Source organism: Phasianus colchicus, chromosome 6 (genome assembly GCF_987193195.1).
Source record: "Phasianus colchicus chromosome 6, bPhaCol1.hap1.1, whole genome shotgun sequence".
Classification (NCBI taxonomy): Eukaryota; Metazoa; Chordata; class Aves; order Galliformes; family Phasianidae; genus Phasianus; species Phasianus colchicus.
Genome location: NC_143441.1, coordinates 23750197 through 23775664, shown reverse-complemented (window position 1 = coordinate 23775664; position 25468 = coordinate 23750197). Strand labels below are relative to the sequence as shown.

Below are 25468 nucleotides of genomic sequence, written 5' to 3'. Positions count from 1 at the left end.
ACTGGATGGTCTTCCTTACTGCAACTGAAATGACAGCAGCTGGGAAAGAGAAAGACAGAGGAGTGTGCAAGACTAAAAATGAGATGGCAGGTCAATAAGGGACAGAAAGTGACTCTTGGGATGGAAAGTAAAGATTTGAAACTCGAGATAGAGAGATACCAGCATCTCCGCAGCAAATTAATTTGGCACAACACTACAACCGGTCTCAAAGAAAAATCTAAATAATTGTAAGCAAAACTTGATGAGAATTTCTTGTCCTTTGAAGAGATTACAACTAAATACAGAGGCAGTAACTATAAAAGGAAAAAAATACACACTGCAAGGAAGAAGAAAGGTCCCTGAAAAAGAGCAAGTGTGCACATTGCATTACCCAGAACTTTACCTCCAGAGCCACTGCTCCACTTTTCCCTTGATGGGGTACCTCATAAGCCTCTATTTGCTGCTTCGTGAGCCGGGCTAGCTTCTCTGCGAGCTCCCGCCAGTATTTGCCAAGCTTCACAGCCGATGTCAAAATGATGGTGTCCTGGGTAAGACGGGCCACTAATCCCTGGCAATCTATTTTCAAAAGCGCCTGCAACAATCATTTTCATTAATGTCCCTTCACAAAGGAACTTCCTACCAACATCAGTATCATTTGTCTTCAAAGCACTAGTCCACATTTTTAAGCTGACAAATATTTTTTCAATAAAAATGCATTGCCAATAATTTCATAGGAAAGCTCCCCACAAGCCTAAGAAAAAATTAGGCTGGCATTCAGCTGCTTCAGTGTTCTGGTGTCACGTGGATATTGCCCAGCTAAGGGATCCTGAAGGAAAAATATTTTTCTATAACAAAAATATTGGGGCCATCAAATTATCTTAGAATATGACATGGAACTTAAAACTGAAATTGAAGTACTGTTGCACTAAGATGTGGTCATTAGTCTACTGCTTTTCCAGAACACAGACTACACAGGCCAGCACCCTTTGATTTATTCCTCTCATATAATGGAAAATTTGCCAATCATCACACAGAAATGTGAAAATGAAAGTCTTCACTTCCCCATGCCAAATGATCTTTCAAGAGCAAATGAATTAACATGTTTCCAGGAGCAAAGTCCTGAAAGGCTGCATTCTCATTTCTTATTTTTTCCTCAAGAAATAATGAGAAAATGGATGGCAGTTATTAATTTTTTTAACAGAAAGATGTTCCATAGAAAATATCGGCTTGCCAGTGCAATATCAAGAACCAAAACCAGAAAAGTTCCTTGGTGTTCAGATACTGATTTTTTATACAATAGCAAGCTTTTTGCCTGAAAACAGCTACTTGTATATTTTAGTTGAAAATGTTCATTAAAAATCCTCATTGAAACAGTACAAATTCTGGTAGGTAAGATGCTTGGCTAGTGTAGCTAATAAAAAAATATTATGGATCCAAAATTCTCCCATACTAGTGCCCAACTAGAATAATATTCTGAAGTCACACTACTGAGAAATAGACAGTAGTATACAGTACCGACCAAAACCCTTTACACTTTGGCAAAGTGGACTGTCTGCTGCCATCTGTCACATGGTAATAAAAAGTAATGGAATATTGCCAGGAAAGTTCAACCTTTAGTGCCATACCACCAACATCATCTTCTGACTTTATGGGCCAACATAATAAAATAGGAGGTATTACTTTCAGAGCAGCCCTCATATAAGTTGCTACCACAGAAAATAAATTCTAAAATACTTTCAGTGTTGTCCTTATGCAGATACAACACTGAAACTGTCAAATGTGGACTGAAAATCTTGTCTTCAACAAACAGGTAGGTCACAAGTTCCCTTGCTTTAAATATAATGCAATCTTAGACATACATCTTATGGCAGAAATGCTATAACAGTTCCCCCACTGTATGGTTATTAATTGCTTCTAATTAGGACTCTGAATTACTTAGGTAAATAATTTACTATTGATTTGTGACTTCCATGACAAAAGACAAAACTACTCCAACCATGGCCTGTCCACATACTACATGAGCAAGATTCCTGGTATGTTTACAGAACACTATTTAAAATAAATGGATTAAAGTATTATTTTTCATAAGAGTCTGGATGTGTTTTCCATCTATAATTATCTGCAAAAATTAGTAGTATATTCAGGTTTGTAAAAGTTCCTGTGAAGGTGTAGGATAACATTTTCTTGTTCATGTTACTACTGACTAGCCTCTTGGCAATGCATTCGCAACAACCAAGTTAGTTCATGCAATACTTACAATAATGAGCTCATAAAGGAATAGTCTTTTTTTTTTGTTAGCATGGCAGTCTTCCTTTAGCCTTTTTACAACATGTGCAACTCTGTCTGATTCTTTATCACCATGTAACTCATTAAAGTCATCCAAAGATATATGTGAATATCCTAGCACCTCAGCCAAAGCTCTCCAATCGTAAACACTCTCTGATACTGTAGATAAAACTACTGAGTAGATATAAGTCAGTTTTTTAAATGGCAATGTAATATGTTCAACAAGATTCCTGGTTGTCAGTTCGCTGTCAGTTGTGTCCATAGCTTGCTCTTTGGAAATCACTTTTATGTTTTTACAATGTACAAGACCAATCTTTCTTCTGAGAACTCCTACATACCACTCTTTTATCTTAGCTTGTCCAATGGCTTTTACTTTATCTTCACCAAGAAGTGCTATTGTGTCTCCTTTAAAATATTCCAGCAAATAGTCAATTTTATTTTGACGTAGCACAGTTTTCAAAGCTACTCCATAAGTATTAACATTCAAAATTTTGTCTTGAAACTTTGGGTATTTAACTGTCGGTATTAAAAGCAAAGGTGCAGACTTGATTTCTTTGCGTTTTTGTAAGCGCTGTGGTCTACTGATAATTCCACTTAATTTTGGAGCTGGATCAGGGGTCGTAACATGGAATTGTGTTATTTGTCTACTTTTTGAGACTTTAATCTGAACAAGAAAAACAAAGAAATGCATCTCCCTACATCCTAGCATGGAAAACAGGAATTGTTGGCGGACCATTTCACCAGTTTTCAGTTCCTCCTCTTTAATATCTTTGCCTTCGTCTTCCATCTTCACTTCATAATCTGGATCACAGGATACCAAAGAAATGTTTAGATCTTGGGGCTTGTCAAGCAGAAATGTATGTTTTCCCCACAGCTGAAACACTACAGGGGGCATATTTTTCCCTCCTTTTTTAATATCACAAATAGTAAGTTTTCCTGGAATGTAGTTATGACCAAACACTGCAAAAACTGCTGTAAAGGATGGATGAATATATTTGGGACCATAAATTCCAACTGACACAGTTCTATGAATGTAGTCCCAAACGTTAGTGGCTGGAGGCTGGAGTTTGTTTGCCTGTACTGCAATCACTGCATACATCACGTGACTTAGGTCTGATAGCTTCACTTGTATAGTATCTTGATAAGTGTAGCAATTCTCTAGCTTCTTAAAAGGCCCTTCTTTATTGAGACTAAAAAAACACACAATATCACTCATAACTTGACTGAGAGGATCATTCTTCACTTTAGCTGCAACTTTCACCTCTAGGAAAATAGCTTCCTTCGTGTTGAGGTTGCTCAATGTAAGTTCTATCAGAGGACTTACAGTGCTAGACAGCTCATTGTTAAATGACGATGGAGGGTTAAGGATAGCCCTTAAACCAACTTCTTGGAATTCTCCAGGTAATACATGACCCACAGGGACGTGAACATTGATATCAGAGTCAGGTAGCTGTACTGAACCCCCTTCATGATTCAGTTTACAAACCACATGAATGTCTGTAGCTTGCGTCTGTGCCCATCCAGGACTATGGCTCATGGCTTCTAAATCTAGGCAAGACCGAGTGAGTTGTCGGTGACTCAACCAAGCCATTTTGTAGGCTTCACGGTCAATTGGAAGGCATGTCATGTCAGAAACTGTAGTTTTTTGAGGTATTGGCTTATGAGGATTAAATCTTCGGTTATCAATAATATCCAAGAAGTCAGAGACACTCTTGGATCGTCCAGACCTTCTTGTTGAGCTCTTTCTTAGAAGACAGTCAATATTTAGCTCATCTCCTGAGGAAGCCAAAGAATCCCTGTCGCTAGAAACTTTAGAGAACAAATAGGACTTTTCTTTCAAGATAGAGAAGTATTTATTATTTTCATTTCTGTTGGAAGCAGCTATGTCATGTACAAAAGGATTGGAGGATGACAGTTCATTCCAGAAAGGGTTAGTCTTGGAAACAGTATAGGTATGTTTGAACAGATCAGACCACTCAATATCCAAATCCATTTTGCTTTCATTGACATCTGTTTAAGAGAAGAAAAAAAAAATAATAATAACCATCAAGTATTTCCTAAATCACAGAAATTTGAGACATTCCATTAGTTTCCAACCAACACTCTTAAAATGACTGACAGGTGACTAACTTTATCATCTTAAAATGCATATGGATCAAATTGTCAAGGGATATATTCATATGTTTTTACTTCAGATCATTAAAGAGTATCAATATTGACTATCAATGCTTTTAAGTAGCATTAAGAATTTTCATTAATAATAATAATATACTAACAAATCAGCACTGAAGGATGTTAAAAATCTTCTGCAAAGTTCTGATTACTGTGAACACCAAGAAATGTTAATTAGTATCAATCATGCTAAGATCCCATAAGGTTTAATTCACAGAAAATTCACAGAATTTTTTTTTAAGCCACTACATTTCAGTAATCCTTGGTTTCCTACAAAATTCCATGGGTTGCTTTCTTTTGTGAATATCTCTATGCAAAAATTAAGCAACCACTGTTTCATTTTTCAGACACTGTGGACAGTATGGATTATTTTTCATGTTAGAGCACATGTATTTAATTTATATCAGCATTCTTACAATTTATCTCAGTGTGAGTGGAATTTGTTCTACCAGCTTTTCTTTTAAAAATTCATTGGTATAATTTACGATTTTTTTACAATTTGAAATTCAGAAAGAAATGATTTTGTGGCAAATAGTTTTTCTGAGATTGCATTTAAATAGAATAATAGAATCCTAGAATCATTAAGATTTGAAAAGACCATTGAGATCATCTAGTTCAACCTTCAGTAGACAAATAAATAGTAAATAAAATGTAAATAGACAAATAAGGATATATAAGAGATATTTAAATGTGTTTTTTATAAGAATACTCCTCATTATTGTCTATTTGCTGTGAACATAAAATGCCCTAATATTTTATATTAATAACAGTTCACAAAAGATGGCTTATATGTTGATTGACTCACACTTCCTGCAACAGTCTCTGACTTTTTTCACTAAGGGTTTCTGTCACTAATAGTTTGTCACTATTCTATACAGAGGTTATACCATCCTTTCTTTGTACTTGCTTAAAATCCTATCAGGGATTTTAATTTTAGAGGTAAAACTCAGCATTTCTAATAATTCAGCATGTCTATATTCTTCATTATTACACTTCCCATAGAAGTTTTCAAGGTTATTAATTATTGCTGAAGCACAGGAATGGCAGTGCACTCAGCCAAAAAAAGAACTGAAACACTTGTACTTTTCAGTTCCAATATTTCGTCAACTGTGACAAAAAGCCTGAACAGTAAAATTTTTCCACAGTTCCAGTAAAATCCCAAATGAGAAGAACCAAAATGGAAATTATCTGTTCTTAGCTGCCCATCTGGAAGCATTGTCTCAACCAGACTCTTTGAAAGGAGCTGCCAGCAGGAACGAGTATAAGGCCACCAGTCTGGGCTGGGCTGCTCAATCACCAATTGGCCTTTCATTTCTGTCCAGTGTCCAAAAGCTTTCCCTGCATTCCAATGCTATTACAGTAGAAACGTCATATTAAAAAAATAATAATAATATCTGAAGTAAAATTCTATAAATTTATATATATTAAATATATATATATGTCCCAGACTCCATCTTCTTAAGAGGTGTGTTTCCATAGAAGTCTGAGCAGAAAGCTCTAACAGAGTTCATTTTGTTAGTTTGTTAGTGCAGTAGGTTAGCAAGGAAATCATTCCTACCCCCCAGCTTCCACAGCAACCGTGAAGCTCACCATTAGTCACATCTGTAATTGGACAAAAGTTAAAGAGGTCTACCCTGTGGAGGGGAACATTACCTCAACTTTTGGTTTAAAATAACAGTGAGATTAAAGTAATTGTGGTTTTAACTCAAATTAGCAGATGACATTCAATCCAAAGTTTTCTACAGTCGAAAACTCAAGTTGTTAAGCTGGGCTAATGTCAAAATTCCCTTTTCAGATTTCTGGTATTTTAAAGAAACCCAAAATTAATGAAGTTTGGTTAAGACTTCTCTCTTCTCCCCCCATCTCCATCCCTAAGAGCACACCCTAAATAGCACTTATTCATATGAGGATAATGGTTCCTCCTAACCTGGCTGAACCATATTTGTCATGACAGGGAACTTCTCTTTTGCTGGCAAGTTTCTCCTAGGGGACAGCGAAACAACACCTGCGCTCTCACTCCAAGGACAGCCATTATGGTTTGAGCTGCGCAAAGCACAAGCAATACAAGAAAAACAAACAAGACAACTGTTGTACAGGGATTTACAAGGTAGCTGTAGCTCTTAACACTATCAAAAGTTTTGTAGAAATACAGGCTTGAGGTGGAAAGCCTTAATACAGAAAACAGCAGAAGAGGCTTACTGTAAGTGGCTGAGGGTATCCGGTCATCCACATCAATCAGAGTGCCCTCCGACCTGCTCCGTGGGATCTCTGAGTTATGGAGGGAGGCTGTTCCACTACTGGAAGCATTTTCCTCCTAGGAAACAGTTAAATGTGTAAAACATCAGCAAGCTGCAAGAGGAAACTGTTGAAGAATAGTTGAGTTTTGCTCCTGTGATAGAATAAACGAAAAAACGTTGTAAGTGACATTATGGTTTAATTTATGGAGTTTGCCCAAGAGCACTGCAGTCCTGAGTGAGTCTTACTGTCTAATTTACAGCAAAAGCACCCAATGTAACAGCTGCAATACAGTGCAACACCCCAGCATTTTGGGAAAACAAACAAATCAGTTAAATGTCTTACAAGTAGAATTGAGCCAATTATACAATAATTTCCATTATGAATGGAAATTGTATTGTATAAAAACTTTATAAAAATAATAATAAACATCTCAATTCCTATTTTCAGTTAAACTTGACAAGAAACACTGAAGCAGAAGATCTAGGTCTGTTCATTCCTCTGTCAAGTAATATAGAACATTTCCAGCCCTATATTGTTGTAAGTGATGGCAGCTAGTAAAACCATTATGACACACGGAATTTTAAAAATAAATAAATAAAAAGAGGGAAAGGGAAGGGGAAAACCACAGATTTTTTGTGGTCCATCCACAGGATACAACAACAGTCAGCTTTGTTCAGGAGTCTAACGTACTGCATTCTGCCACTTCTTCAACAGAAACTGCAGCCAACTCAGATCTTGTTTTTATTGTGATTAAAAAGAAGAAAAAAAATGCCTTGGGGAAGGTTTTGCTGTGGTTATTAAAAAAAAAAAAAAATCAGTTACAGTTCTAGTAGGTAAATTACGGGAAAAAAGAAGTATGCTTTATACTAGAAAATTACTGAATGAGAAGCTGGAAGCTGGATGACTGTTTCCATTGTGCACGGTGCAATGGCTGAAGATGTGATTTTTTTTTTCCACTGCAGATGTAACTCGGTACCTTTTATTCTTATAACAATGGTACCTTCAGCAAATGGCCATCTGATCAGATGGTGATTTGCACTCAGGCAGGATGGAAGGCTGATGTCAGGCTAAGGCTGACAGCTAGCCAGTGGCTTTGCTGTCATGGGACTGCAAGCACTTTAAGGTTCCTGCTACCAGAAATCTCAGCCTTCAGCTTTAGAAAGGCTGATTTCAGATAACAGTGGAAGCTTGCCTCCTAGACTAATAGTTTGTAGCTTCTGCTATTAATGCCATACCAAAACCAAATCTAAAATGCCTCTTTCACCCTGACACTGTAATTCCAACAGCTGACATCCCATATCTGTATAAAATTATCACCATCTGCCATAAAGAGCAGTATCTTTGATAATGTATCTGCTTTCCTACAAAGTAAATGTTTTTCATTGCTGCTGCATCTTGAAATGCTGAAAAAATGAAAATGTTGTAGAAGTATGCCAGATTTTTATCTCAGATTTCCATTTCAGGTATTTGGGATGTTTAATCACCAGTCTCAACTGTAGAGACATTATTTTGGTATCCATAGTTTAAATTCCCAGTAAGTTTACAAAGAAAAAGTCTACTTCTTGTAGCATCAGCGTATGCATTGTCAGCACTGAAATCTGACTGATGATTTATTGACATATTAATCTAAGAACAGTTCTTTGAATAGTTAATAAAAAGAACAAGTATTCCAGTAGCTCTTTGAATGGGGATGCAGTAAGTTGAGGATAGAGCAAGATAGGGCAAGTAGCTGCAGAAAGACTAAAATAAGAACTCTTAGGGGAAGAGAGAGAGAGAAAGAAAAACAAATCTCTTACACAGTGGGTATATATTGTCAGAGACATGAGAACAAGATTGCATATTGAAATCTTATACACACTACAAACTTCTGCAGAAAGAATAAGCCAGTTCCTAAAAGGTTCCTCTGGGAACTCGTTAAAACCTTACCACTATACTGGCACAAAGACAGTAGAGACAGATACTGAAAAGGAAAAGCAATCTCAAAAATAAGGCCTCTCTCTCATGATGAGGGAGCCCTTGTTATTTAGGTGTATCTTCAGGCCAGCCAAAAAGAGAAGGAGGGAGGGGGACAACATAGATGTCTGTTTGCAAACATTGACCACATTTGGTCAGGATGCCACGGGATGTGGGAAATACCAAGGACAAGCTGTACACATACCACAGGGTACTGTGCGCTGTCCTTCCTGAGCACAGTGATGTGATCTGACAGCAAGGCTGGATCCCATTTCTTCTCTGTTTCAGCCTTAGTGCTGGGAGTGCTTAAACTCCCAGTGCCTCTGTATCAAACTCTTGAAATAAGAAAGCCCAATGCTTCCCCTTCTCTGTATGAAAATTCTGTGATAAAATAGCATCCTGACAGAAATTTGGATAGGGCAGCCCTATTAATTAGAAACGTACCTCAGTCAATCCAAATGAACAATCATCTGCATGAGAGGAGAGATCAGTGTACATGGGATGAAAAACCATCCTGAACAGGAGCGAAGGGAAAAGTTATGAAAAACCTTTGCTGCAGAAAGAGGGGATTATATATGGAAAGGAACAGAAGCTATGCTTTTCATCTGTGGTAGCTGCTGAGTAAGAAAGATGTAACCTGACAAGTACTTAATGGTGCAGAGAATTATTTGACTGATAGTATGTCAGCTCACAGCGTGAAGTGAGCAGGAAATGAAGAAGTAAAGAAGTTGGAAAGAGATCATCTACAATGGTGACCAGAGAGCAAACCTGACTGTAGAGAGACATGACACTTTTTCCTATGAGAGAAAGAAATAGTTAGTCGGGTGCAGACTGCTATTACATCCTGGAGGGCCCTGCTCAGCCCATAGGGGAGGGAAAGCAGGGCCACAGTGCTCCTGGTAGGCACTCTGTCACAAGGGAAGGAAAACACATTAGAGGGAGTGGAAAGTCTCAGGTAGAAAGCTGAAATTTTCAAAAAAGCCAGGAGACAGATTTGCTGCAAACAGCATTTTTGCTGCATGCAATGCCTCTGGAAATGTCTTCCAGGTCTTTTAAAATTCAAGTGCATTTTTTTTTTCTTCCTCTAGAGTCGCTACCAAAGAAAACATGTCCTGCTGTGCTTAAAATAGTGGTGAGGAAAAAAATAAAGCAAGCCCAAAAGCAAACACTTCCCCACTGCCTCTGCCCTCAAAAACAAGACAGAACACATTCCTTTATGTTTTTAAAGTATCAGCATCCCAGAATGAGACACCAGCAATATGCCTTTCATTCAACCTTAGCCCTGTTTGGCCTCCTTCAAGAAGAGTCTGTGTTAGCAGCAGAGTTCTACTGTGGCAACGTCACCCCACAAATTCCTTGCACGTGTAGTGATATTCAGGCTCTATTCACAATGATTCATGGCCTTTGCATCCAGAAGATGAAGTTTTGTCATTTGCAAAGACAAGACAAGCAACACAAGCAGGTGATGGAGATGTACTACATTCCTCAGGCCTATTCAGCTGTCATGAGGGATGATGACTTGCTAGTTGCAGAGGCTAGATTATTAGACTTACAAGTGCAATTCTGAAAATGGTGCAAGGCCTTTTTGTCAGAGTGTTAAATACAATATTCCTGACCTAATCAAGTGCACAGAATCGTTTAAATTCGATCAAATGAAGAGAAGAAAAGGATTTCTAAAGAGAAAGCGAAACAGAGGAGAGAGATGGTTTCAGAAGGTACTATACATTATCACAAAATCTAAAACACCTCCTGTTTTATGCAAATTAACATGTCTGCAGCTGAATATCAGTTACATCAATGGTCCCTTGGTAGTCATGGTCTGCAGACAGGTCATTGGATATGAGCCTACCAATCTCTTGTCCACAAGGCTGAACTATGGTACTGTAGCTAATGGCAGTACAGGACAATGACCAAAGTTTTCAGTTGATGTGATACAGTCTTCATCTTACTGTCTTAGCCTAGGATATGTGAGACAGTTAAAGAATTGCATCTGTATCTCATTTTGTACTGAGAAAGCAGTGGCTTTTAATGTTCAAACTAAAGATCTCAACCATATATTCCCTACCTTACCAATACGTGGCAGCAGCAATGTTAGTGCCTTAGTATCATCCTATCACTTTGCCTATAATGATAAGAAAATGTTTTCAATTGATATATCTACTAACTTATTCTGTTTTTAAATAGTTGACTCACTTGGTACCTACTTTTCAGTTCTGTAAACTTATGATAATGTGATTTGCAGACGCATTCACAGTCCTGCCTGAATCCAGTTTTTAAGGTTTCTGCAGATCTTTGTGTGGTAATGCTTGTAACTGACATAATCGCTGCTCATAATACTTAATCCAAGCTAGCTTTAAAGGGCAGAGCTAGTAGCCTTAGTGCAACAAAGAGCAAGACCTGAAGTGGGTCATCCTCTCAGTAGATTTCCACAACTTCACTAGGGGCTTTTTATAGCCTCCACTTAGCTCTGCACTACCCAGAACTTGCTGCTTTGTAGTCAGTTTGGAGAATACTATGCAAGCGAAAAGTGCCTACACTGCCTTTACAAAGCAAACACCCTTCCTTTTATTCCACACATCTAGACTACTAAATTGCTTGTTGTAAGCATAAGGGCAATAGCCTTTATTTTTTATTATAAACCTTGCATTTGGGAACATTGCTTTCCAGAAACCTCAAGAATGCTTAGATAAATCTTGATGTTTATTTTGTTTCAGCTACCACGTTGAAATAAGTTATGGTTTCTCTTTGGCATCAGAAAATAAAAATATATATAGATAGAGACATTGCTTTCCACCTGTATTACCAAATAAATTTTTAAAGAACTGAAAATGGAAAGTAAGGATATCCTTAACAAATTAAAGTTACCAACTTTGTGCCATTAAATTGCAATATTACATCTTTATTCTGAACAGAGAACTTCCCAAGTTTATTTCCTTAATTTTTCTAAAAATGCATTTACTTCTTCTCAAAAGTCTCTTAAAACAATAATAGTGGTTTTTTTTAAAAAACAAGCAAGCAAACAAGCAAAACAGATTCTCGTGTGCCATGTTTAGATAAACATACTGTGGAAGCACAGTTTCTTCACTATTGGAGGTCCAATGAAAACATTCCCAGATACTTCATAGGGCTTACAAGTTACTACTGACAGTAATCCCAAGAGTTATTCCTTCAAAAGTGATGTTGGACACCCTCTGAAAGGAGCATCTTTTATTTAGCAATCTGATTATAAATTTCCATTGCTAAATGATGCATTTTTCTTTTTTTGTGTTTCAGTGCCACCATAATATAAGCTATATTGCACAGCAAAGGTAGGACTTCTATGTAAAGAATTCTGCATGTAAACCACAGCCTTGCTAACTATCCTGTTCTTCTATTTTTTCCTAAGATTAAACCATCAGTAATTTTTAATAACCTAGAAGGATGAGAGCAACTGGAAACCCCAGAACTTCTGCTAGCTATGTATGTCCTTGTGAGCTACAGCTTTTATGTTATGATCAGTTTGTAAATACAGGATACCTCCAAAATATTAAACATGTTGAACATTTTTCCCTTGCTTTCATCTTTTTCTGCTAATTAGACTTTTTCTCCTACCCAAGCCGCATGCAGAAGTTACACTGGGTCTTTAATTGAACACCTCACCTGCCAGTGGAGGGTCTATGAGGCTTCAGGCACCTATACACTGCCTCTGCTTGGACAGCACTTCCAGCTTTCCTGCATAGTGTTTATTATGCTTTTCCCAGGGAAAAGGCTCTGCCTTTTTCCTATTCTTGCCAAAAGGCAATTTGCAGAGGGACAGATATAAGCTGTGGTCTGTTTGAGGGCAGGAAGCAGTGGTGGGAGGAAAAGAAGCAGCAATAACATTTACAGTAGCAAATGATTTACAATCTCGTGGCTGACAGAATAGTAAAGGACACTTTAAAAAAAAAAAAAAAGCCTATGTCTTGGAGTCACAAAGTCATGACAAAAAAAATAAAAAAAATAAAATAAAATTAAAAAAAAAAAAGAGAGAGGCTTCCTCTATTCCAGACACTGGGTTTTGGCAACATCTAAATGTTTGACGTTCTTACAGTTACATATGGAAAACAGCATATTTGCTACCCACCCAGAACATAAGTAACGATAACAATTTCCAGAAAATCCAACTCAGGAAAAGTAGTGAACTTGTTTTTTACTAGGAACCAGCATTTGTGCATTTCATCAAGTTGCATGTTTCTCAAAAGCAATTAATTGAATGGCTGAGCACAGGCAGGGTAAAAATCCCTCTTGACTTTTAATATTTAATTGTCTCATCTAGTCCAGTGGTGTGATAAGTGAAATCCTTCAAAAGCTGTGCTCTCTTCATGGCACTAAGTCAAAGCACCAAGGAATCCACCTGCAGAGAAAGGCCATTGTTTCATTCACTGACAGTGCTTCTAAGCTCTTAACTTTATAATTAGAATCAACATTAACGAGTGATTTTAAGCACCTATATCAGCTGGACAGGTTGCAAAGATGTAGGGTTTTTTTTTCTATTCCAAACTAAAACAGATACAATAATACAGTGTGACTGACACTGTGCCTGGACCCAGTCTTGAACTTCCAGCTGTGAAACTGATGTACCTCCCTGGGTACTGAACCTGCATTTTCTACAGCAATAGATTGAAGATACCTTAGCAAAACATGCAGCATGAACTTTAGAGTAAATTCTGCTTGATACCCATGGCTGTATGAGGCACCTTTAATCCCCTGGTGCTCTCATTTCAGGAAAATGAGGTGATTGCCTGAAGAAAGACCTCAGCCTATGTTGTCATATGAATCTAGTTTAGAGAGTTTCTAACCATAGCATAATCATTCTCCAGCACACTCACAAATTACATTTTGTTTTACTTCTGCCTGTGTAACTGACACATGAATATGTGACAGAACAAATAGCATATCTGACAAATTATGATTTTTTTTTAATTATTTTTTTAAGAAAAAGCAGATGCCTATTTTTTATGCATTGATCTGTTTTGACCGAAGAGCTTGTTTAATGGTCCTTGGCATTTTAGCAACATGAAGAAGAGGGCATCCAATGGAGTCTTAATCACTGTGACTCTTTCCAAGGTATACTGCAGAAAGCCCATGTTTTCTTTGTTGCTTTTTATGGCAACCATAGACCACAAAACTTGGTCAGAACTTTTTCTCTGTAGATGTCATTTCATTTAAAACATTTGTGCCTTCATTGCTAGTAACAGGATACCCATTAAGTTGCACCTGCCAATATTTTGAAGTTATTTTTGATATTGTTTGCTGAAACTGTAATTTTGAAGGGAAGAAGGGCAGAGGATTCATAAAAACAGATTTTGTTCTCTAAAAGCCAAACCCCATACTTCTCATTATATTGCAGACACTCCCTTTACATAGCAATTACAAACGTTCTTGACAGGCAAAAAAAATCTTACTTCTATTAAAAAGGATTTTTGTTTAAATGGGTAGTTTCTCTACCAATGAAGGATCTTTTAATCTCCAAATTGTACTCTTAGATATTTATCAATAGATTGTTAAAAATGACATACTTTTACTGAAATAATACGATTAATATGAAATAATAGAGCCAGATAGTTCCTGAAATGGTGATGATCCAGCAAAAAGAATTAAGTCAGAGGAAGATAAATTGTCACATAACATCAGATCGCATTTAATAATCCATTTCTGATTGCAGCAAACTAGGTATTTCAGAATTAAGAAGTGCTACAGATGAAGACAGAGGAAGGGCTGCTTTTCACATTGCTGGTAATTTTAAACGCGCATGTGATGCTGAAGACTGCACGTATGTTATTCTAAGGAAACATTTGAGTTCAAGATTTGAGTCAACAAGTTCCCAAAAAATTCCATGCCCTTATGTGTCTAAATTTTGTTCTCAAATCTTGCTGCTTCACATTTCATTGACTGAACTATCTGTTCCTATCTATAGAGATGAGGGCCCCTGTACTTCTCTTACTTACTACTCAGTAGGACAGCATGCCCAATGGTCATCCATTTTTATGCAATGATGACAAAGTCATTCTTCTAAGGGAGAAATAAGTGAATGTAAGCACTGTGTGAGCTCATTGTTCCAGCTCTCGTCTTCCTCCAATCCCTATGTTCTTTAGTTCTTCATTTTCTCCATTGCACTGCCATGTCCAACTGGCTTTCCAGCAGCAGTTCTCCCTCTTGCAATGCATACCCTTAGCATGGATGCAATACCTCAGTGCAAAACTATGTTTCTCATTCAGGAAAACCACGTTAATTCAGTACTGCATGTAGCGCTTACCATTGAAAGCACGTCAAGTGTGTATATTCCTTTTTCAGCCTCCATGGACTGATCAGAGGCAGAAATCATTCCTGAAGTCCTCAACAACATCTGACTGACCTCTTGAATGGATGGATTAATTACTCATGTGACAAATAATAGAAGGCCATAATTTAGCCCAGACATTCCTATGTTGACTTCAATCTCTTTCCTTCTACTCACTTCCAAAAGCAACAGCACAGCTCCAGCTTTCACTTCCTAGGCTACTACAGGCACCCTACCTCCACCCCCACTTATTCCAGCTCTTCCATCTAAGACAACATCATTGACTTCTGAGGGCAAAATTTGATGAAGCAGATGAAAGCTGTAGTGGCTCAGGAGTAGCTTGAGCAGGTACTATACACAGGAGGCTGCCTGCCCATTCATGAAACTTTCTTCACTCAGCTCTATTTTTCCATGCCATTTGCCATGAATAAAACACTTTAATTTTCTTTCTTCTTTTTCATTAACATGGCAGTGTTGAGAAGAAAAAGACAACAAAGCTGTTGCTACTTTCTTACTTCCTAACCATACACAGGTGATTTGTGACAGCAGTGAGTGTTAGAGATGCAGAGGGAATGAGCACAGGACGAAGTGAAGGGCCAGTGGATCAAGCACTAGAATAAACGAGATTCTCCATTCCAGTCAGAATTCAAACTGGAGGGAGGGACAGAAAAATATTCCCCTAAATTGCCATATGTTTCATTCTTTCATAAACAAAAATTAGTCAGTTTACTTGAATAAGTTTTCATCTATATAAAAGTTTGGCTCATCCAACAAAGAAAAATAATGGCTGAAGTCATGCAGTTATAAATTCATCAGTAAATACCAAGTATATAAAAATCCCTAACAGCGGGTCTCAGATAATCCTGCAGAAAATCTTCAGGAAATTCATTCAGAAATTTTGTGGATTATACTCTACCAATTCAAATGTGTGCCCAGATTTCTATTTCATTTACTATTTTTCATCACGGCTGCAGTTATTGCCTTTCTAACAGAAGTGGAGGGCTGCTGATCAATAACTACTGATCACAGTAGTTCAGTACATTGCCTCCTAATTCTCTCCCTCAAAAAACAAACAAACAAAAAAACCCTACCAACTCCAGTCAGTAGTCTCATCCCCCTGTCCTGTCCCCGTTCTAGATTTTTTATATTAAGTACAATCATTTTCTTTAATAATACAGCAGCTACCGCAAGATTGAGCCAAGTCCAGACTTGTGAAAATCTAGGTTCCAACCCTTTGTTTTGGCTCATTCAATATAGAAACTGAAAATATCTCCGATTTCATATAAATGAAACAAGTTCAGTATTTTGTAATACTAACAGTCTCAAAAGGCTGCAGTTCTTTGACCTCACTTCTTACACAGATAAGTCCTGTGTCTCATTTGCCATCTAAAACCATCTCTGCAGCCATATGATGCTCCATTCACTAAAAAGAATAATCACCTGGCATATGAAGTAAAGCAGCTATGTAAGCTATTGCCAGCCTACTGTTATCAAGGAAAAGTTACAAAAAATTGATCTGGGATCACTAGCATATTTAAACACTCGACAAAGATTAATTAATTTCATATATATTATTTTAAAAGGCAATCTTCATACACTATCTCAAGTTGAGGTTCTTCTGACACTGTTCTTGCAGAAGGGTGGCTAACCTCTGCCTGCTGGAGGAACATGACAGCAGTGCCTCATACGTTGGCTACAACAGACTGGAAAGAACGGAACGACCATCTCAAGTATCCCTTAACCCTAGGCTGGGTGCAGGCCAGTTGCCCATTCAGTCTGATCATTGATAGCAGAATAAAGTTCACTTTGAACTGAAACCAGGTACAAGGTTACAAATAGTATAAGCTGAAATTCAGACCACAGTTATAGTAGCTTTCTAGAGTTTTGATATTCTTAGTTAGGAACCTGAAGGTATCTGCCATGTGCTAAGTCTGAGGATTCAACCTATGCAGCAACACCTTCCAAACGCCATCCCTAAATAAATTTTTTTTGTTTCATCTTTGTAAGTTTGCTGTCCTTGTTCCACATGAACTGAAATATGGGAGGAAGCATTCACATCTTCATCATAATGCCATTGCCTTTGATGTTAAAGCATTTCACTCCTTCACAGGAAGTCTAGAGTTTTGCATCTTTAATAGGCTCCTACTATTTCAGATAATAAGGGTTTTTAATTTTAATGAAATTTAGTGTTTTATACATTTTCCGTAGCAATCAACATACAGAGCACATGTACATTTCGGCTGAAAGACATTAGACCAAGAAACTCACTGCCACTACACGTGTATCCTTGCCATTACTGTCAGGGGTTCCTTGCTTGAAGTATACAAGTGTCAAAACATGCAGATATCATATTAGCATTTAACTTGTAAACATCAAACATGGACCTTGATGTGTAATAGCAAGTTACTTTGCCTAAGAGGTTTTATCCCTTGGCTGCAGAGAGACTGGAGATTCCTGTTACTTCTCTTTGCTACAGACATGTGCAAGCCTGTTTGTGCCATTTATTATACAAGATTTTAAGTCTCTTTTTATGGTAAGAAGAAAAGACTTCCATCTTTCACGTCACTGATGACAACAAGCAGATATTTATAGAACATAAGATTCTCCAACCAAGAGCTATCTACTACAAAGAGCAGGAAGAGTGTGGAAGTCAAAATGCAAAGGACATGTTCTGCTTCCAAAGTTTCATCTAAACTCTAATTTAGCAAGTATTCTTGGAGATGTATTGTCCAAATGTTTAGGCATAAACTTGGTTTAGATTACAGTGCTTTTCTTTTAGCTATTGCATAGCTATCCACTTTCATAAGAAAAAAAGAAGAAAAAAAAAGCAGCAGTCAGTAAAACATCAGTAACTACATTTAAATATATTTGTCTGTTAGTGAAAGTTATTATCCTCAGAATTGCAATAGATTGTGTTGAGCTTCACACCATGACTGTATGTTTATCGAGGCAGTCTGAATGTAGCTGAATAGCTTGTTTTGCTCTGCAAGCTAGTTCAGATTATTTTATTTCATTTAGGTGAAATCATTAAATTCATCTCACACTACTGATTTTTGCAATGCTGAGTCAATGTCTGTCATCTTCATTTGGTATGCTGAATCACTAACGTGCACACATACTTTTGTCTTAATGTTCTTTAGAGATTAGTATTTAAAAAAAAAAAAAAGGCTTAGAGCATAATCCATAGAGAACATTTTGCGTGCAGGAGAAGAGTGAGCTTTCACTCCACTTTCTCTGTATTTAGAGAGAAACTATTTACCAGCCAAGAAAAGTATAAGCTGCTCAAGACACAGACCTACCCGTCCCACTTATTCCAAGAGAAATGAGGCCTGAGACACATGGACTTTAGGACCATGGGCACAGAAACTCAAAAGCTGGCGACTTGTCTATCTGTTGGATTCTTTCAGAATCACTAGATTTGATTTATTCACAGATTTCAAAGCCAAAAGAAACAAAGCAATTGCCTTTACTCTTCCTATGCAGAACCAAGGACACAGACACTCACCTTCTTATTATTCTGCCAAGCTAAATACACTTCTATTGAATTGGGACAGTTAGAGAAACATCTGATCTCGAGACCCAGAGCTGATGTTTATATTATGGTGGGACACAAATGAGGGTTATAGTTTAGTTTTTCACTTATATCCTGGCAGCCTAGCTGCAACAGCAACCCTCTCCTAAGCTTTGTACAAATATACAGTAAGTCCATCCTGGTCACAAGGATCTGATTGTTTAATACACAAGACAAGGAAGGGCAGATATAGAAGACAGTAGGAGGGAAGAGTGGAGAAAACCGGTTTACAGACCAAAAACTAAAACACAAAGAGATTAATAGGCACATTACTATGTCTTCCACTCCTACCATAAGAACGCTAAGCCCCTTAAAAATCTGGCTCCAAACAACCTGTCCCAGACTACACAGGAAACAAGTGACAGAACACAGGATGGTTGAGTGCTTTGGGAAGAAAGCTACCGCTGCAAACAGGGCTTTGACAGTCACTGCATAAATATCACAAGAGCCCTTCACTTTCTCAAAATGCTCACAGTCTGAAAAGGCAATTAACTCAAGAACAAGGCAAGTGTTAGAAACATCTCCTGAGAGAGCGTTGTAGCATGGGTAGATCCGGCCTTGCTTTTCAGCTATCAGAAATCAGAAGCAGCAGTTATGTTTAACAGGTGGTAGAAAATTATCAATATAGAGAGAGATTATACATATTCACCACTGTTTTTCTGGTTCTTTCATTTGTCTTGTAGAACAATTGATTTTATTACTTCATAAAACAAAACAAACAAACAAACCAAAACCAAACCAAAACAAAAATAGTGATGGTGAATGCAATTTCTGTTAAGTGCAGCCTTCAAGAAAACTGTCCAATTATGATTTACAACTAGATTTATGAACCCTTCGGATGTTTCTGAGCACCTCAGAACAGCAGTTATCCCAGGGCTACCATGCTAGCTAGCTTCTCCCACAGTCTCATAGCTACGTGGAGTTTAACAGTGGGGTTTTTCAGCTCATTGAATTAATGTAACCCACAAATTGGCCCTATGTACTACCTAGCTGCAGGACTGGGAAATTATGCTCCATGCCAGCTTATAGTAGTTTGTCCGATGCATGGAAAGTGAGGGGCAAGGTTCTGCTTAGCTGTCCTCTTCCCACCCCTTGAGAGAGATACTATGAACACTTGTCTCTGGTGAGAACTGCTAGATGTTTCCTTGGATGCATTCGTTGCATTGCTCATTTCACTTTTATAATATATAGTATAAAACTTACTGGAAGCAAGTTAAACAGACCAAATTTCAAATGGGAAATCACAAAACTTCACATACCCACATGCTGAGCAGAAGAGCAAACAGCCATTACTCAGGTTCAAAGCACTGTAATTTCACAAAGAACAACAGGTGACTAATTATGCTGCAGGAATTAGGGCAGCATTATGAGTAAATGGAAAATTCTTGTCTCCCTGCTATGTTGAACCCCTCATCTTTACAGAGACCCTTAAATTAGGGGAAACGGATCAGAGCAAATGAGCTAAAAAATGTGTTCACCACACTATAAGCTTCTCATCAGGGCTCAGAGTTAGTGCTGCATGAGATCACCTATGAGTAAAGCTAATCACCTAAATGTCTTGCATGTGGTCCCACCCCTCCCCTTGGTTATTTCAGGCTAAGTCATTTCCTTTTAATTATGCCACTTAGTGCATGTAGAAATACAGTTTCTTCTTCTTGTAAATACATATCCAGATTCTGATCCCAATTAGATCATAGGACTGAAATTGGGCTGCAGGATCTGCCAGCGATGGATCACAAGCTTTGAGCCTACTAGTGAAAGTTTTGATCTTGGTAGACCCAGGCTAAGGTGGGAACTCAAACAACTCATTAAGTCACCACACAAATGTTTTCTTATACAGCTTACTGCAGCCAACAGGCGACGAGATGTTTGCTTTGGTGTGACAGCAGGAGGACTGGCACAATGGACAAGCAATGCCGTTAGCTGGTATGACTAGTAAGTAGAAGCACAAAAAGAATACCATAATTTGTTTTAACTAGAAATCTGTGGAAATTGAAGTAAAAGTCCATTACATAGGTCACTCCACAATTAGTGTCTCCTATTAATTTCTGTGGAAACTGCAACAACTGCAAAGAGCTCAATAGCACTAATTGATAGAGCAAATTCTCAGTTACAAAACACTACTCTTCAATACTGTCACCCCCCATTAGCTATGCATTTTTGTAAGTGATGAACAAAAGCCTGCATGTCGCACTCCTTAAGAATCTATGCCAGTGCAGGTGATCCATTGTTACTGTCACTACTGCTGAAATGCACCACCCCACCAGCTCACTGTGCGCACACTTTCACTGTTTGGTCTCTGTGAAGTTTCAGCAAATGTCAGTGAGTGTCAGTGGGTGCCATTTTTTCTGCATACAGGAATTTAATTCCACTCCTTTGCTTCATCCAAGCTTCCGTATCAGATGCCATTCTGTCAGACTGCTCTCCTGCTGCCATCTGTCTCACGGTAACAAAATGTAAAGGAATATTGGCAGGAAGCTTCAACCTCTACTGCCATACTACCAGTATGTGCCTCTGATACTTTGGGCCAACATGACAAAATAGCAGGCATTAGTTTTGGAGCAGCTCTTTCATTTCAGAATCATCTTAAATATTTGTGAGCCCCCTATTGGAGCAAGTGAGAATTATATGCTTCCATGGAGAGAAAGAGATGGACATCAGAGTATTCAGAGCAAGCTCGGGATAGATCTAAGGTCAAATCTGCCAAGTTTTTAAGACTTTAAACAAGAGACATGATCACATGGCAGTTGTGCTTAAGGCTAAGGCTGCTCTTGGGCATGCCACTTGGCTGCAGGGCTGGCTGTTCCAGAAACCAGCAGTCTTACTGTTACTTATCTGGTCTCACAGTGAGCTGTCACAGCTGGCACCGATGAGTCAGTGTTTATCTGTGCTGCTCCGTAGGATGTAATAGTAAGGTGAGAGAAGTGGGACTACCACATTCAGCAGCAGGTAGCCATTAGAGCAGCTTGAACGTAAAGCAAGACCCTACCCAAAGTAAAATAGCAGCTTCCTATCTCTCAGGTATGTTTTAAAGAGGAATACAAAGATCATTTCAAACTCAGATTCTTCAGTGGAAATAGGCTTCCTCTAAGAACTTGAAAAGATCCTTTTCCCATTGATAAAGCTAAAGAAAATGGCTGATTCAACTGTTTACATTTTGGATTCCTATAACTGTCATCCAGAGTCTTTTATAAATACAAGCAGAAGATCTAGAAGTGCCTGTTGTAGGCTGCCAAAATGTTCACTGGTTTTCAGAACAGTCACCCATACAGTAAGAAGGCAGCATCCTCAGATATATAACAAAGATTTCATCCACAGCTGGCTTCCTTCTGAGCAGGCTGGCTCAGGGAAGCTCAACTGTGCAAGTAAGGGACTCCCATCATTGCAGTATATGCCCCCTATAAGATTCCTTAAAAGGAATGCCTGGACACATCCAGACCTAAAAACTTTTCCATCCACACAAAGAGTACAAAATATTACTCCTTCACTTCACTTTCCTGAAATTTTTGGTGGTTCAACACCCTGCATCAACTTTGCTTCCACCCATCAGTATGCAGCGCTCCTGCGGCTAAGTATGTTGAAGTACACAACAGACACTGAAGTAGACACTTACTTTACTGAAGTAAAGTTCTGTTGGGTGGGAAGGAAAGGTCAGTGAAAAGTTGAAAGCATTTGCTCACAAAGCAAAGTTCTTTCATTACTCATGCTCTAAGGGACTACAAAGAACTACCAGAAATTTTAATTGAACAGCATAAGATTAAGTTTGCTGCATATAAGAACATCAAGTGGCATTTTTGGAGGAACACTTTTTAAATGTTCGTATGGATTGAGTTCTAAACTAGTTGCAATTTCTTAGGAAAAGTTTACTTATAATCCTGGACACGTTTGCCTGAAGTACAGAGATGCCAAGAAATCAAATAAGATACAGGACTGTACTAAGAAGCAGATGAAAATATGGAAAAATATTACAGAGCCAATACATATATATGGTTCATATAAATTTATGACCTCAGCTTTACTCTGGAGTTCAGTTTCTGAAAAAACTGTCTATTGAAAATAGAGTTGAAGAAGATGAACTGAAAAGAGTTCAAGAAAGGGAGTGACATGAATGAGGAATGCTACCCTAGAAGAAGTTAAAAAGATATAAGGTTAAATTAGTCTAAACTTCTTGTAATAGCAGCAGAGTATGGGGATATCAGGACAGAGAAATTGTTGAAACAGCTCCTTTCCGGTTTTCCAACCACATTCCATTTCCCATCGTTGGATCTGGGAGGTAACTTAGGATCCTATGTAGTATTTTGTAGTAAAAGGTATAGAAGAATCTGTAGTTCCAGATAGAGCTATGCTTTCTATGTTTTGGGTTTTTTTTTCTTCAAGTACACAGCATGGAGTTTGTAGTGCAGAAGTCTGACATACCACAGCTGCCACTGACAAATAGTTCAGATATTTATACAGGAGATCCTTTCATGACCATCAGATTCCATTGACTGATCAACTCTTCAGATTCAGTCTTTTGGTTTTTACATTAACATGATTTATATTCTTTCACTTTGTGCATTTGGAGTTTCATCCACCTACTTTGCATTCATATTTTAAGGCTGAACTTCCCCAAACAGGACTTGTGCCAAAATTTACAGTAGCATGAACGTGGATAGTTTCTAAAGTTTATCTGCTATGGAAAAGAGAAAACAAAAGCATCTGATGTGAGAGAGAGTGAACTTCAAAATTTTGGCTTCCCTATGGTATCACAGGGATAGATTTCTACATAGAAATCGCTCAGAGAGAGTTCACCAAACACTAACATTCTTGGGCCACAAACTCAAAGTCCCTATGGCAGAGTTAAGAGAAAACTGTGTAATAGAAGTGTGCAGTTGAATACAATTAACCATTCTCATAATGAGGGGAGAGGAGAAAACAGAGAGGAAGAATAACATTTTAAACTAAACATTTAAATACTCAGTAAGCCTTCTACTGCAATATATAATTAGCTTGTTGAACTCATTCCCAGAGGATATCGTTGCGCTAAACAGTTTAGTGGATACGACTGAAGGTATTCCTCATTTTTAACGTGCTAATTGTAAACACTATTTTACAGCTTTCAGAAAGACAGTAATCAGATTCTATTTGTGCTGTATATCTCCTTGTATGTCACCCATCCAAAACAGTTTCCACCATCAAACTAGTTTCAATGTGTAAGTTCTTCACTGTCAACCTCTGTCAAACATATGGTTTTGGGCTACGAAGATTGTTGTTTCCAACATGATAATGTGCGCCTTCCAAGATCTGCGCACTAAAAATGACCCCCTCCCTCACTTACTCAGGAAGACGCCTACTTTCAGTTCATAATAAATATACCCCCACATGATTCTCAAGCTTTGTAAGATTTTGAACAGTCTCCTTTAAAAAGAATTTTTTTTAATCAAAGCAGAGGTGTTACTAGCTGAGCAGTAATAACAGGTGGGAAGAGAACAAGAGCTGTTTCTTCCTTGTCATACATTTAAACGTGCGGTTGTTTTGCTTGTGGGGTTGGGATTTTATTTCATTTAAACAGACTAGCCAGCTCTACTTGTCATATTTTTAGCCACAGAGAGAGTTTGTTCAAGGTCTGTCAGCATTTTCCTACAGTCAGCCTAGAGATACAGCCTTTCAAGAATCCTTTTAATACAGAACAAATATGTTAAATGTCAGAAATATACATGCTCTTCAAACTCTGTTTTTCTGATTTCTAATAGCTTTCTTGTTAACAATGAAGATGCTGACGTGGTGTTCAGTACACTCTTTTGCTTGTTCCAGACCTCTCTCTGACAAAGCACTGCGGGCCGGAGCAACTGCTACATGCATCAACAGGAATGTTTCTGTTCATACAGAAGAAAAGAGAAACAGAAACAGAAAGAAAGAAAAATAGAACCCAACAACAACAAGGAAGTAAATCAATAAATAAAAGCACATGCCCACCCAACCAGCAGAGGCTTTATTCACAAAAGGAGAAAGACATGGAAGGTCAGCTTAATATTGACTAATTTAAAATTTTAAGGGGCTTGCTATTATTTGTCCTCTCCAGAGTGGCAATCACTTGCACTTAGCAAGCACAGTACCTTTTTCCACACATCTCAAACTACCTTCAGGTACAGTATCGTGCAATACAAAACATACAAAGGTTCTGCACCTTCTTCAGAGGTACCTGGCACTAGCTACAACCAGAAACAGGGTAACAGACTGCAGCATTACTACTAAGTAAGCAATTACTGCAGTACCTCAGACTCTCTGAAATATTTTAAATACAAGCAAAAATATTTTATATATTTGAAAAAAAGAAAAAAAAACAACTCACCATTCTGCAAACTAAGAGACTTCTCTTAGATCCAAATTATGCTGTGGCTCAGGACATCAGCCCTGTTGAAAGAGCACCTATTTTTCGCTCTGGCTTTGAAAAATTCCAGCGTGCTGAGGGCTGGGTTAGCTGCTAGGAGCACACCTGGTGTGTGCCTGTCTGTGAGAGGTGCTGAACAATGCCTGCTGGAATTTGCAGTCCAGCAAGTACCTAGCACCACTTGTGCAAGAAGTCAGAAGAGAGTGAAGGAACTACATTACCCACAACTGCCTTCAGCTGGTTTATGATTACACCTGAAACGAGAAGAGGTGGTGTGGGAGTTTCGCCCTAGGGAGGAGTGATAGGCACACGTGGAGAAGAAGAAGAGAATGTGTTCTCCTTATGCACCGCCAGAAGCCGGTTAAGGTTTTCTGCTTTCACATGCCACATTACAGATCTGTTGAATGTGCTGGGAGGGGGACAAAGAACAGGCTTCTGATAAAGTTCAGGGTTAGAAATAATTAGATTTACAGGCAATGAATACAGCAACCAAAATTGCATGAACCTGTAGGACCGGTTTGGGGATCTCCTGCAAATAAGGTAATCAGACAATTGGGTATGAGTAAGCAAATGAACAAGGGGCGGGAATGGCTTGAGAAGG

At 38.1% G+C, this 25468-nt stretch overlaps 1 protein-coding gene across 3 annotated transcripts in view; it reads right to left on the bottom strand.

Annotated features, from left to right (window-relative positions):
- The window catches only part of MACC1 (MET transcriptional regulator MACC1), a 30280-nt gene extending 5027 nt beyond the window's left edge, over window positions 1–25253 (bottom strand). The window contains exons 1-4 of one of the 3 annotated variants that reach the window (XM_031590034.2): window positions 24829–25074; window positions 6637–6751; window positions 2237–4275; window positions 383–571 (exon numbers count right to left, since the gene is read on the bottom strand). In XM_031590034.2, the coding sequence (XP_031445894.2) occupies window positions 383–571; window positions 2237–4275; window positions 6637–6751; window positions 24829–24831 (2346 nt within the window). In that variant the 5' untranslated portion in view covers window positions 24832–25074. The other 2 variants (XM_090142147.1, XM_090142148.1) reach the window with 2 other exon arrangements.
- Window positions 25254–25468: the final 215 nt, after the last annotated feature.